Below are 15,010 nucleotides of genomic sequence, written 5' to 3'. Positions count from 1 at the left end.
CGCCATGCACAAATTTTGTGCACTGGGCCTCTAGTAACTAACAAATTAAGACAGACTTTAATTATTAAAAATAAAATTCAATTTAATTACTTTCAATGACAACTATAGTTTTTATTAGGAAAGTGGCAAGTAGTTGACTAGATAACTCTTATCTTAGTAGGATATCAAAAGAATTACTTAGTAATACAGACTTAAGAGACCAATAAACACAAGAAAAAGTATGCAATAAAATATTCTCTACTAAGCAATTAAAAGATCGACTATCCAAATCTTAGGTTGAAAAGTTCTACTTAGAGGTTCTTCTCTACAAATATATTTAAAAATGGGGAAACAGAGAAAGAAATGACAAAAATAAAGAACATTAAAAACAAACATTATAAACAAAGTGTTATTCATAAGAGTATCCTTCTATGGTCCTAAGTGGAAGATAATTATTTAGCTAATCTAAGTTTTTTTTTGCTTATCTTCTATAATTTTTTGCCCAATACAGGGATCAAAGGCACAGCAGGCAAATGTATTATAAATTCTCCAAATGAGAGACTTTAGTTGTTCATCACTTACAAAAGACTCTTAGAAGAGGCATTAATTTTTAATCTATCATAGTAGCTGAAAATATGATTGGTAATTTACCAATGAAGATGAAGCATACTATTTAGTTTTAATAGAAAAGCTGTCATTCATGAAAACTTAATGGCTCAATGTGACTTTATAGTATGTACATTAGTAAATAATTTAGAGAAAATATGGTTAGTGTTAAGGGCATTAATTGTGGAATAAAACAATTGGGGTTTAAATACTAGCTTTGTTCTTTTTTAACCTTTGGAATCTTGGGGCTCAGTTTCCATATAGAAAATATGGAGAGTATAAGATTATAGTGATGAATCAATGCAATATCTTAGGTAAAACACCTAGAATATAATATTCAGTAATTGTTAGTTTCTTTTTTACTCTATATCAGTAAGATCAACTGAAAGATGTAAATTTGTAGGACCTCAAGATTATTTGTTCAAAATAAAATCTATCACAACACAGCGGTGGGGCAAAAAAAGGTTTACAGTTGTGAGTACACTAAAGTTTATTCTTCTAGAGGCCCAATGCACAAAATCTGTGCAAGGGGCTCGGCCCTCACAGCCCCTCACAGCCTCAGCCGGCCCTCGCAGCCCTGGCTTCATCCGGAAGGTCGTCCGGACGGTCTGCTGTTCGGTTTAATTAGCATATTAGCTCTTTATTATATAGGATTATTTTCCATACTAATAACTGTAAACCTACTTTTGCCCACCCTGTATTTATTAGAGTTGAATCAATGTAATTAAAATACAATATAATCACTCACCAGAGAATCCCTCCATAAAACAAAGAAAATACAAAATAGAATATAATGGATCCCCAAGTAACAAAATGGTTGATCCAGGTCCAAAAATGAGTTTCCAAAGCCATCTAAAAGGAAAAAAATGTTTAAATCCTTAATACAAGTCTTTAACCTCCAAGATAAAAATCATGAATGAAATATATTAATTATAAGTAAGGTTCCTATGACAAAGTTTCTTAGAAGATAAATATTAATGCAAGGATCCTAGTATGAAACTGAACAATTAAAGTTTATAATATTTTTCTTCTGTGAGAAAAAAGCATTGAAATTTCATGAATATTTTCAACTCCACTGCCTGAAACAACTTGTGTTGTCATGCATTATATACAGAGAAGCAAAATTTCAGAGATGAGTAAGTACTGTGGGGTTAACCTTTATTGACCATAATAATCAGCAGAGGGTTTTCAAAATAATGAACTTAAAAAAAGATTTTTGACAAAAATGAATTATTAAATAGCAATCAGTAAAATTATTCATGACTAAAGGAAAAAGGAAAAATATGCAACTATGGCTAAAGAAATTTAACTATGAATTATACATATACAAAGTGTGTTCATCTGTCTAATTTCTGTGCCATACCTTTACTGTGACTGTAATAAGCATTACTGTGAAGACCAAGGAGCCAAATGTCCAGTTACCAAACATCTAAACAGAAAGAATAAACCATTATTGCACTGTGTCACCATGATACTAAGTTGGTAGTAAAGCAGAAAGTAACTGCATTCTTTACTAAAAGCATTTGAATTATTTAAGCCAGTTACATTTGAAATCTATGACTAGATTAGTAAAGTCAAAGAAGTATGAGAAGAAACACCATAAGCATTACTATGTTTATTATTATTATCCATTGCATAACATTATCAGAATGAAAGTCCAAGATGGGTTTGGAATTATGTAGCACAGACTGTTTTTATTTAGAACGATACAGTGACTGCTTCATTCCTGTCACACAGTACAAATGATAAAACATTGTTTGATCACAATTATTTTTTATAACCATTCCAACCAGAAGTTACACCAGATAACTTGCCACTGTTATTCTGGAGATAGCATAGGCAGAGAAGAAAAAAAAACATTACACACAAAACCAATACCTGAAAGATAATGGCTAATAGAATTACTCCTCAAGGATTCCTTGTGAAAATGGTGATAATGTAAGTCAGAAAGTATTCCCCTGGGCTTTTTTTATAGTAAAAACTTACATAACTTATTAAAAATGCAGAATCCCCAAAGAATGTCAGGATTTAAGTTCCACAAATAAGAGCATAACTAGAAGTTTATGTTAACTTAGTTCATAAAGTAGTCATAGTCTTTACTATGGTTTAAAAATTATTTAAAAGGCTCTGTTTTGTTATCAGATTTCTAACAATTAGTATTTACTTGACAAATTACTTAACATCTCTGTATCTCACTTTTTTCATTTGTAAAATGGGGGGAAATCTTATAGGTTTTTATAATTAGGGTCTGCAAAAAGGATAGGATGCCTGATAAACAGCAATCTATAAGTAATAGTTATCAACAATAAAATATCAATTAGTATTCTTTTATTTAAGGGTATTAGGGGAGTTTATCGGTTAAAAGAATGAAAAGGCATAATGAATCCCTCCTTTTTCTGTTTTTATCATCTCTAGAAATTACCTGGAAATACTGAAAAACAGTGGGTCTCACTCTGCTCAGCTCTTGGAGGAGTGCCAGTCTCCTCTTTCAGGGCCATGTGGACAGATACCAAATGCAGCCAGAGAACCTGTGCCTGGATGTGTAATAACTGCTCCTGTCTCATCCCTCAGTACAGTATCTGGTTTTACAGGGGCCAGTTACATGGAATCTTTCTTAGAAGCAGAGCTTATTTAGGGCTGCTTCTTGCATTCAAGGCCCGGGGGAGCTATAAAAACACATTCACATGTTGCTGTTGCTTTTTTGTTTTTTATGAAATTAGTAAAAGTAATGTATTTCCTTTTTTTTAATATATATTTTTTAATATATTTTATTGATTTTTTACAGAGAGAAAGGGAGAGGGATAGAGAGTTAGAAACATTGATGAGAAAGAAACATCAATCAGCTGTCTCCTGCACACGCCCCACTGGGGATGTGCCCGCAACCAAGGTACATGCCCTTGACCAGAATCGAACCTGGGACCTTTGTATCCGCAGGCCGACGCTCAATCCACGGAGCCAAACTGGTCAGGGCAAAGTAATGTATTTCAACTGCAATTAATCAGCTAAGACTAGTGCACCTTTCCATTCTGACTTCCCCTTGAGTTGGTAATGAAGTGAGTGGCAGAAGGCATTTTGGGGATCTGGCTAAAGAGAAGTTAGTTGGGCTTATTATACTGGCTTGGGTTAAGTGGGACCTATTTGTATCAGTCAGTTATTTTCAAGTATACTTAAGCTTGTACTTGTATGTTCTTTTCCCCTTAAAGAAGGCCTGCCAAAATGTGTAAAGTTTAAACTCTACTAACCTTAGCTCTACCCCTGCTCAGAAGACACAGATGCTCAAAACACTTTCTATCACTATTTGCTTATTTTTTGGATAACTTCTTCTAACTGAATTTGTTACCTAATTATTAATAAAGCCAAGTTAAAAAGGCTCATTCATAATTCATTTGTATACTCAGCAAATAGAAATTATCTATTATGTGCCAAGTACCATTCTAGGCCTTGGGAATAAAGCAATGACAAGACAAAATTGCTGACCTCATGGAGTTTACACATAGTGGAGGAGACAGATAAACAAACTAAAAATATCTACCTTGAGGGACAGACTAGTGCTATGAAGAAATGTAAATGTACAGTAAGGGGCCAGTAAGTGATGAAAGGTGAAAGAGACAGCATTTTACGGGAGTGGGCTAGAAAGGCTTTTTTGAGCCAGTGATGTTTCTGCAAACCATGTGAGAGAAAAGCATCCCAGAAGAGAAACAGGAAGTGCAGAGGTCCTAAGGCAGGAACAAATTGGTCTGTTCAAGTGACAAGAAAATCAGTGTGGCTTATAATAAAACACTAGATGATTCTGAGCAGATTAGATAGATGATCATATTCTCATTTCTAAAAGATCATGTGGACTGCTGTGTGAACAGCAGGAAGGGCAGAAAACTCTGTAGGGCTTCCTAAGCATACCAAAAAAATAATGCATGCAATTAAAAGCAAAAAAACTAAACCCTAAATCCCCATTTCTCATCTAAAAAGGGTGGGTCATAGTATCTCTCCAACAGAATTATTGTGAGGATTTATGGATATGGGGTATGTAAAGAGCTTAGCACAAAGTAAGCACTAAGTAAACAGTAGCTATTACTAAAAACACAATTCTGGAGTGAACAGCAGCATGCAGGGGCATGAATATAACCCCTTGTATTTTTGAATAGCAAAACTGCCTGGTACCTTGAGCTTCATATTAAGATTACATTGTATTGCCTTTTTGTTTTATTTTTGATTTGCATAAAATTTTATCAAGTAAAAAACGTTAAAACCTTTTTATAATTGCATTTTAATTTAATATCTGCAATTTCATAATTTAAATTGAATTTCATTTTTATTTTATTTTATTGTTTAAGGTATTACAAATAGTAATACATATGTCTCCTTTCCCCCCCCATTGACCTCCCCCCGTTATCAAAAACCAAATTAAATAAAATCATTAACAATTTTTAAAAACTATAAATTTTACCTGGCCATTTCCAAGCAGAGATATATCTTTCCCCATTAGAAAATAGGATCCAAAAAAGAAAATGAAGGCATGACTGAAACCCAGGATGGTCCAGTAAAGAAAATTTGTCATGCTTAGTTGACGGTTTTTACTAATGTCTCTACATTTTTTTTAAAAATAGGAGAAAAAGGAACATATTAGGATTCATATTTATTATTTATCTAATCAACAGTCATTACAATCAAACCACTACTTGTAATCCTATCTAATAAAAGAGAAACATGGTAATTGGCGTATGACCGCTACCCTTCCCATTGGCTAATCAGGGCAATATGCAAATTAACTGCCAGCCAAGATGGCGGCCAGCAGCCAGGCAGCTTGAAACTAACATGAGGCTTGCTTGCTTCAGTGACGGAGGACTCCAACGTTCCCCGCCTGCCTTGCCGGCCTCTGAGCTGCAACTCTAAGCAACTATGTAACAAATATAGAAGCTAAACAAAACCCCAGAAACCTGCTTTAGTCACCGGGCTTCAGCCAGCAGGATTGCAACATTGTAAGCAAAGGCCAGAAACCTACTTTCAGCAGCGGAGGCCTAAGAGCTGGAGCCAAGCCTCAAAGCTAAAGCTGGCCCAGAATAAAAAAAGAAAAAAAAGAAAAAAGGAGCGGTTGGGAGCTTCAGTCACCCCCAGCCTGAAAACAGCCCTCAGCCCCTCACCCAGACTGGCCAGGCACCCCAGTGGGGACCCCCACCCTGATCCAGGACACCCTTCAGGGCAAACCAGCCAGCACCCACCCGTGCACCAGGCCTCTACCCTATATAGTAAAAGGGTAATATGCCTCCCAGCACCAGGATCAGCGGAGCTGCGAGGCCTCCCAGCACCAGGATCAGTGTGACAGGGGGCAGCGCCCAAACCCCCGATCGCTCTGCGGCTCTGTGTGTGACAGGGGGCGGGGCCACAACTTCCCTATCCACCCTGCTCTGTTCCTGACAGGGGAAGGCGCCCCAACCCCCTGATCAGCCCTGCTCTGTGCCTGATGGGGGGAACTCCCCAACCCCCTGATCACCCTGCGGCTCTGTGTGGGACAAGGTGCGGCGCCCCAACCCCCTGATCGGCCCTGCTCTGTGTGTGACATGGTGCGGCGCCCTAACCCCCCTCTCCCCACCATGGGCCCTGCTCTGTGTGTGACGGGGTAGAGCCATAACCTCCCCATCGGCCCTGCCCTGAGTGTGACAGTGGCAGCGCCCCAATCCCCTGATCGGCCCTGCTCTGTGGGTGATAGAGGGTGGCGCCCCAACCCCCTGATGGGCCCTGCTCTGTGCGTGACAGGGGGCAGCGCCCCAACCCCCTGATTGGCCCTGCTCTGTGCATGACAGGGTACGGAGCTCCAACCCCCCTGATGGGCCCTGCTCTGTGAGTGACAGGGGGCAGTGCCCCAACCCCCTGATCAGCCCTGTTCTGTGGGTGACAGAGGGCGGCGCCCCAACCCCCTGATTGGCCCTGCTCTGTGCGTGACAGGGGACGGTGCCCCAACCCCCCAATCGGCCCTACCCTGAGCGTGACTGAGGGTGGCATCACAACCTCCTGATCGCCCTGCTCTGTGCATGACAGGGGGCGGTGCCCCAACTCCCCAATCGGCCCTGCTCTGATCCTGACCAGGGGCTGCACCTAGGGATTGGGCCTGCCCTCTGCCACCTGGGAGCAGGCCCAAGCCAGCAGGTCGTTATCTCCCAAGGGGTCCCAGACTGCGAGAGGGCACAGGCCGGGCTGAGGGACCCCCCCTCGCCCCTGAGTGCACAAATTTTTGTGCACCGGGCCTCTAGTAATATATAACTGTGTAACAACTTATAGGTCACACTAGAGGACTGGGGTTGTGCACCAGTGGGGTCCCTCATGCCGGCCTGGGAGAATTGGCCAAAACCGGCTTTCCGACATCCCTTGAGGGGTCCCGGATTGCGAGGGGGTGGTTCTTGGGTGACAAACCCTGGAATCGGGCTCCCTCCTCTCTGGCTCTGGGTGCATCACCCGAGAACCACAGCTGGCAAGTCACCGCAGCTCAGCAGCTCCTATGTTGAGCGTCTGCCCCTGGGTGGTCAGTGCACGTCATAGCTATTGGTCGGACAGTCAAACGGTCACTTAGGCTTTTATACATATAGATAATACTTTCAAATTCATGTTCTCATTTGATAAAGAAATATGATATAGGCTAATATTTTAGTTTAATTGTAAAAAGTTGATTTATCTGTATTATATTCTGTTGTAAACATTCAGTCACTCTGCCATGATTGTTCTTTTTAGTGGAGTCATTTGAGTTAGGTTCAGCACTGAGGCTCCCAATAGATTTCATGTCCATCAATAGCTATCAGAGAAAACCAGTCTTTGCCAATCTTGGGTCAAGCCCAGTCCTAGATATCCTGGGAAATCAAGGTTAAGTTTTTGCCATTTCTGGATAACTGAATGCCTCTATAAGAGTGGAGGTCAGATTAATGTGGAAATCAAACTGGTTCTGAGGAAAGTTCCACATCTCTGTGATTACTTGGTTCTGTGGAACCAGGACTTAGGCAGAGGATATGGGACAAGAATTAATGTCCCTAACCCTACATTTTACATTGATTACTACTCATAAATTTGGCAATGCCTGAATATAAAAATCAGTATTTTAGAAACTCTAGAGACAACCAATTACTGAATAACTTCATTTGTGCACATGAAATAAAATATTACTGGCTTACAACAGTAAATGCAAATTATACAACTGCTGCCTGATGCACTACTAAGATAAAAGTGTTCATGCCTAAAAACATTGGTAAAATTATTGTGTTCAACAATTATAAACCATACAACAACTAAAGTACTTTCCTTAGTAAAGTATTAATCACCAAATATTTGCTTATTTTTAAAGTACTTTTAAAAACTGGTAACTTGCAATCAGAAATGTTATGGACACTTAATACTGGAAAATACTTACCGATAGAGGGCGGGCTTGTTCTGTAATACATGAGGGTTTATATGCTGTTCCAGTAGACTATATATCAGAATAGGTAGGGAAGTAAAACAAATATTGTATAAAGTCAGGTACACGCTGTCATACAATGTCTAGAAAGAGAAATTGATAGGAATTTTGAAATTCTAATGTATTATTTATTATACTTATGCATATAAAAACAGAAGCATATCAAAATAAATAAAAATTATGTAATTTTTTCCAATTTATACAAAAATCCTTTTGAATAATCCCAATTTGTTTCTGACTTAAGCATTCACATATAATGTTCATAGATTTATATTTCTTGTAGAAACTGGAATATTTTATTATGTCAAATAATTCTGGAAATACAGTGATTTGTATCTATATTTCAAGATTCTCCACAATTTGGTCACTGTGATATAATTTTACACAATTCTCCTATATGCTTCTAGGTTTCTTACTATTCCTTTGATATGTTACACATTTAGTTTTGCTTTCATGGTTTTGTCTTTGCATCTAAGTCCTACACTTCCTTTAAGGCATGATCCATGAAACTTTACACATTTATGATAGCTTTCTCTTCTAAACAGTCCTATGCACTACTGGTAGTGCTAATTTGCTTAGCACTTTGTCTATGCTTCACATATTGTTTTTATTGTTATTAATATTTTATCTTAAATTATACTGTAAACTCCCTGAAACTTAATCAAAATAGGTTAGTTCTCCTTGTCATATGCTCTTATAGCATTCTTTACTTCAGTCAAGTAAGCAAACATTATTGGCAATCAATGCCTAAGGAGATATTTAGAATTTGAAGTTATGGATTGTAAACAGAGGAGAAAACAGTAAGGATAGAAAAAAATCATGAAAAACCTAAAATAATTAAGCTCTTGTTATTTCAATAAACTTAAACAAATGTCTTGATCTATTAGAGATGTATAGTGCGGTATGTGAAGAGGGTGCTCAATTAGTCAGAAACAGTAGGTCCAAGTATGGTATAGTTACTAACTTAGCTATGAGAGCTTGGGCAAGTTACTGAGTCTCTGTGTATTTTAATTTCCTTTTTCATAAAGTAAGACAGAGTAGATCAGGGATGGGAAATATGTGACATGTGTATAGCTACTGCTAATCAAGAAAAGGGGTTTCCTTCTGAGCCTATGGCTTGAGAACCCCTTTCAATATTGTGCTCCTGGTGGTCCTGCCAATTATTTAATAAGCTTCTGAGATTAAACCTGTATGTCATCCCTGAACTCTACCACTAGGCAAGTAAGGTTCCTTCCAAATCTAAAAAAATTTATGAGTAAAAAAAAAAAAAAAAAAAAAGAAGAGGTAATAACCCCAACAATTTTCTGTCCCGGCTTGATATAGATTTTACAGAAATATTACATACACATAAGTTGAAAAATGTTACAAAATTATCTCAAACTGTTAAGTGTTAATACCCATTTTTAAAAAGTATCCAGAATTAAAATATACTTTGGTATTAACACATTATAAAACTAAAAATCAGAATAAATGTTATGAATGTTATACTGATTAAATACACTAATTAGAAAAGTTTTATCTAATTATCAGTAGGACTACGAAAAATTCCCACCAAGGATTTATCAAACACTGAATACACATAATTTATTCTGAAAGTATAAAAACAAAAGCTTCTATTTACTTACTTGTTGAGAAAACAAACAGTAGAACTGATATAAAAATTGGGGTGTGATAAAGCACACATTCTGAAAAACAAGATTAAATGGACATAATTAAAATATTTAGGTCAAAAAGAAATTTTTTTTTAAATGACTAATGAGTCTAGAAACACAGTCTCCATTGATACGGAGAACAGAAGATCTACCTATAAGAACTTGTCCATATAAAATGGAAAAACAGAATTCCCATTTATTAAAAAATGTCTGAAAGTATTTCACACAGCACTGCAAATGTCAGAATAAAATGCTCTGAACTTGTATCACTGCCAAGCAATACCATAATTCTGAATTTATACCTTCCAATTATTATTCGATACTTTTCACATACAGTACAACAAGTAAGTTTTACTTCAACTTTGGGGTATAGTAGCTTTAAAATATTTAAAACAGAATAAATGGAACTGTCAAACATCTTCTGATTTCAATATACTTATGTCACAGCAAAACTATAAGTTAGAAAGAAAAACTACCACAGCTAGGATTCGTGCACCGGTGGGGTCCCTTGGCCTGGCTTGCGGGTATCAGGCCAAAACCGGCTCTCCAACATCCCCTGAGTGGTCCCGCATTGCAAAAGATGGTTCACGGGTGACACACCCTGGAATCGGGCTCCCTCTTCTCTGGTTCCGGGTGCATTACCCAAGAAACGCAGCTGCCAAGTCACCGCAGCTTCTGTGTTGAGTGTCTGCCCCCTGGTGGTCAGTGCGCATCATAGCTACCAGTCAGACAGTTGAACAGTCGCTTAGGCTTTTATATATACATACTAGAGGTCCGGTGCACAAAAATTTGTGCACTCGGGAGGGGGGGGGAGGGGTTCCTCAGCCCGGCCTGTGCCCTCTCACAGTCTGGGACCCCCTCAGGGGATGACCACCTGCTGGCTTAGGCCCGCTCCCCGGGGGATTGAGCCTAAGATGGCAATCAGACATCCCTCTGGCAGCCCGGCAGCCCTCGGGGGATGTCCACTTGCCAGCAGGGAGCAGGCCTAAACTGCAGTTGTACATCCTTAGCGCTGCTGAGGAGGCAGGAGAGGCTCCCACCACCACCGCTGTACTGGCAGCCATCAGTCTGGCTTGTGGCTGAGCAGAGCAGAGCTCCTCCCATGTGAGAGCGCCCTGACCACCAGAGGGCAGCTCCTGCATTGAGCGTCTGCCCCCTGGTGGTCAGTGTGTGTCATAGTGACTAGTCATTCCCAGTCCTTCTGCTGTTAGGGTCAGTTTGCATATTACCCTTTTACTATATAGGATAGAGGCCTGGTGCACAGGTGGGGGCTGGCTGGTTTGCCCTGAAGGGTGTCCCGGATCAGGGTGGGGGTCCTGCTTGGGTGCCTGGCCAGCCTGGATGAGGGGATGATGGCTGTTTGCAGCTGGTCACATCCCCTTCAGGGTGGGGGTCCCCACTGGGGTGCCTGGCCAGCCTGGATGAGGGGCTGAGGGCCGTTTTCAGGCTGGCAGGTGACTGAAACTCCCAACCTCTCCTTTTTTGCCGGGAGCCGGTCCATCCTTGCTGTTTCAAGGGACCTGGCATATATGGCATACGGTTCTTAATATGTTTGCTCACCTTCTTGGCGCTGTGTTTTAACCAAGGTCACCTCTCCGAGAAAGGTTGAATCCCCAGGTAGGGATTTTCCCCTGAAGTTAGGGAGGGAATAAAACCCCTCAACTAAGTGCCAGGCGGGTAATTAATCCCTTTAACTACGAACAATCATGCTTAAACTACATAATCTTTTCTCCCTGGAATGGAGATAAGAAACGCCCTAACCTTTGTAATAGAGATTGATAGGATTGAATCAACTGGTATAAATACAGTTGTAACAAGACAGAAACACTCAGAACTCAGAACACAGAATTTAGAACACAGAACTAGAGACAGAAGAACTTCGCTGGAGAGAGCATGCCGGAGGATCCTGGAGAGGGACTGGCCTCAGAGCCTAGAGACAGAGCCTAGCGGGAGAACATGGCAAGGGATCCTGGACTGAACCTGACTACAGAGATTGGCAGGAGAACCTGACTGGAGAGCCTGGACAGAACCTGGCTGGAGAACCTAGCGAGGGAACATGGCTACAGAACCTCGCTGGAGATCCGAAGCAGAACCTCTCTGGAGATCCGGGCTAGAGATCCTGGCTAGGCTGCTGATCAACTGAACGCTGTCTCCGTGTCATTCCTTCTTCGCCGACTCCGTCTACACCTTTGGGGACCCCTGGACCCGCTGGGGCTGAACCCCGGCACTTTTTTTCTCTTTTTTATTCTGGGATTTATTTACCTTCTATGGCTGTCACTGGAGCTGAGAGCCGGCTTTAGCTCTGAGGCTCGGCTCCAGCTCTGAGACCTTGGTTTGTTTGGGTTCTATAATTGAAACACTGTTGCAACTCCAGCTCTGAGATCCTGGCTGGCTGAAAGCAGATTTCTGGGGATGGTTTAGCTCAGCCGTGGGCAAACTACGGCCCGCGGGCCGGATCCGGCCCATTTGAAATGAATAAAACTAAAAAAAAAAAAATACCGTACCCTTTTATGTAATGATGTTTACTTTGAATTTATATTAGTTCACACAAACACTCCATCCATGCTTTTGTTCTGGCCCTCCGGTCCAGTTTAAGAACCCATTGTGGCCCTCGAGTCAAAAAGTTTGCCCACCCTTGGTTTAGCTTCTATAATTGCAACATAGTTGCTTAGAGTGCAAGCTCAGAGCCCAGCAGCGGCAGGCGGGAACCTTGGCTTCCTCCTTCACTGGAGCAAGCAAGCCTCCTGTTCGCTTCAGCTGCCTGGCTGCCGGCCGCCATCTTGGTTGGCAGTTAATTTGCATATCACCCTGATTAGCCAATGGGAAGTGTGTCGGAGGTATGGTTAATTACCATGTTTCTCTATTATTAGATAGGACTAGAGGCCCAGTGCATGAAATTCATGCACAAGGATGGGGAGTTCCCTCAGCCCAGCCTGCACCCTCTCCAATCCAGGACCCCTCAGGGGAAGTCCAACTGCCTCTCTCAATTGGGGACTGCTGACTCCTAACCACTCGCCTGCCTGCCTGATTGCCCCTAACCCCTCTACTTGCCTGCCTGATCACCCTTAACACCTCTGCCTGCCTTATCAACCCTAACCACCTCTGCCTGCCTGATCGCCGCTAACTGCTCCCTTGCTGGCCTGATTGTCCCTAATCGCCTCTGTCTCGCCCCGCAACCGGGACCTAGGATTCCCTCCTCTGGTCGGTTGCAGGCACCCGGGACCCTGGCTGGCCGCAGGCACCCAGGACCGAGGCCTCCTTTGCCAGGGCCGGCCACAGCCGCAGGGGACTGTGGGCAGGCAGTTTCACCCAGGCTGCAGCTGTAGGCGCTGGCACCTGGGACCGCGGGGTGGGCGGCTTGTCCCTCTCCCGGACTGTAGCCTGGCTGGTCCCCATTCCTCTCTCATGAGCTCATTTGTGCCTGGCTGATCCCCATTCCTCAGACCCAGTGTTGAGTGTCAGAGCCATTACGGAGTTATAGCGTGAGGACGTGATGACCATTTGCATATTAGCTCTTTATGTGTCTGCAACAAGCAGAATCCGAAGTAACCGCTTGAGCTAAAGCTGACCCCTAGCTCTTTATTATATAGGATTAGATATGCAATCTACCTGTGTTCTTTCATTGGCTTGCAGCTATTACTTAAGTACAGGTATATAGGCAACATAGGATATTCTGGTGTACTAAATGTCTTGGTACTCAGGGGCTCTTAACATGAGTTCCACCAAATCCTACCTTCCTCAAAAGAGTCAAGAGACAGAACAGTACTTCAACAAAATTAGTTTCCTTGTAATCCTATGTATTTTATTTTGTGCATTTACAAGCCCTATACTGAGTAATTTATACATCTCACTTGATTACCTAATGGTCATTCATGACACAAAAAGATTTAGAACACCTGCTTGAAACCATTATATTGAAGTTAAATTAAAACTTACCACTGGTTCAAAACGAAATTACATAAAAGAAATCGAATTAATTGAGTTTAAATCTGTATAAAATAAAATATAGCAATTTTAAGTGTAAATTTTTTAATGTGTTTTGACAAATTTATACACCTGTGTAACCACCACCACAATCAAACTAGATTAACTATTCTCTCATGCAAAATTTTCCATATCCCTTTCCAGTCAATTCTAAAACCTGCACCCTTAGCACCAGGCAACCCTTGATTTTCTTTCTCTCAGTACACATGAGATTCATGACTAATTATGTCCATAAACTTATTTTATGGAAATGATTTTTAAGAAAAACTGTTATGGGAACAATTTTTAAGAATAATTTGTATGGTGATAGTATTCCTTAAATTGAAGCCTCAACTTACTGTCAATAACTGATTCTAAAATATATCCATGAGTCTGGCCAGTGTAGCTCAGCAGTTGAGCATCGACTCAGGAACCAAGAGGCCACTGGTTTGATTTTCGGTCAGGGCACATGCCTGGGTTGTAGGATCAATCCCTAGTAGGGGGCGCGCAGGAGGCAGCCAATAGATGATGTTTCTCTGTCATCATTGATGTTTCTATCTCTCTCCCTCTCTCCCTTCCTCTCTCTCTAAAAAATCAATAAAAACATATTTAAAATAAATAAATAAATAAAATATGTCCACGAAACTCACCTTATAAAAAAAATACTGTACAAGGGTAGCTATTCTAATGTAATAAAAGTGACCATGAACAAAGAGCAACTTGGAGAGAAATTTAAATCTTGCTATTGCATAGTCACTGTTTCTTGCAGCTTGTCTTCCTTCTTTACCCATGATTCCTGCCAATAAAGGGGACAAAAAGGCAAATTCATTGATAACTGATAAGTACAATTTTCCCGATATATCTATGAATATGTTAATTATAGCAGTTGAAGTTGGATTTAGGATCACTATATCCTAATATATAGTAGAGAGCAGATTTTCAAAAGTTTGTTCTAAATCAAATATATAAATTACTAGGCATGTAACATCAATTTTCAAAGGTTTAGAATGTAATATAAAATATAATTACTATAAAAATAATATTGAAAGTCCCGGATCTAATAAGAACATAAATTATACTAAAAAGTTCAGAGTACTCGTTAATAGATTTCTAATGGTAAGGAAGCTATAAAATAGCTTTAACTTCACTGAACATAAAAAATATCCAAGTTGAATAATTTGAACCTACCAAAAATGAGCAAGTTTGACTTCTTTAAATTCTTCATGCATAACTCAAACAAAATGATTTTTTAAAGTACACTATCATCTGAAATCAGTACATAATTTTATCTGATAAATGAGTACATTTTTTAGGTTATGATAATCTTTTAGCTTTCAAAACAGTTATTGCCAAGTTTACTTTTTAAAACTAGAAG

At 40.3% G+C, this 15,010-nt stretch overlaps 1 protein-coding gene across 7 annotated transcripts in view; it reads right to left on the bottom strand.

The window, feature by feature from the left end:
• ATP11B (ATPase phospholipid transporting 11B (putative)) overlaps positions 1 to 15,010 on the bottom strand; it is a 110,257-nt gene that overhangs the window by 20,884 nt on the left and 74,363 nt on the right. For 6 of the 7 annotated variants that reach the window (XM_059687125.1, XM_059687127.1, XM_059687126.1 and 3 more), the window contains 6 exons: positions 14,286 to 14,431; positions 9,646 to 9,705; positions 7,976 to 8,103; positions 5,030 to 5,168; positions 1,949 to 2,014; positions 1,334 to 1,437 (listed from right to left, as the gene is read on the bottom strand). In XM_059687125.1, coding sequence (XP_059543108.1) covers positions 1,334 to 1,437; positions 1,949 to 2,014; positions 5,030 to 5,168; positions 7,976 to 8,103; positions 9,646 to 9,705; positions 14,286 to 14,431 — 643 coding nt within the window. The remainder of the gene's footprint in view (positions 1 to 1,333; positions 1,438 to 1,948; positions 2,015 to 5,029; positions 5,169 to 7,975; positions 8,104 to 9,645; positions 9,706 to 14,285; positions 14,432 to 15,010) is intronic. The other variant, XM_059687128.1, reaches the window with a different exon arrangement.

The sequence above is a fragment of the Myotis daubentonii genome, chromosome 3 (assembly GCF_963259705.1).
Source record: "Myotis daubentonii chromosome 3, mMyoDau2.1, whole genome shotgun sequence".
In the NCBI taxonomy this organism is placed as follows: Eukaryota; Metazoa; Chordata; class Mammalia; order Chiroptera; family Vespertilionidae; genus Myotis; species Myotis daubentonii.
The sequence above is the reverse complement of the archived record's forward strand: the minus strand, read 5'-3'. Positions and strand labels throughout refer to the sequence as shown.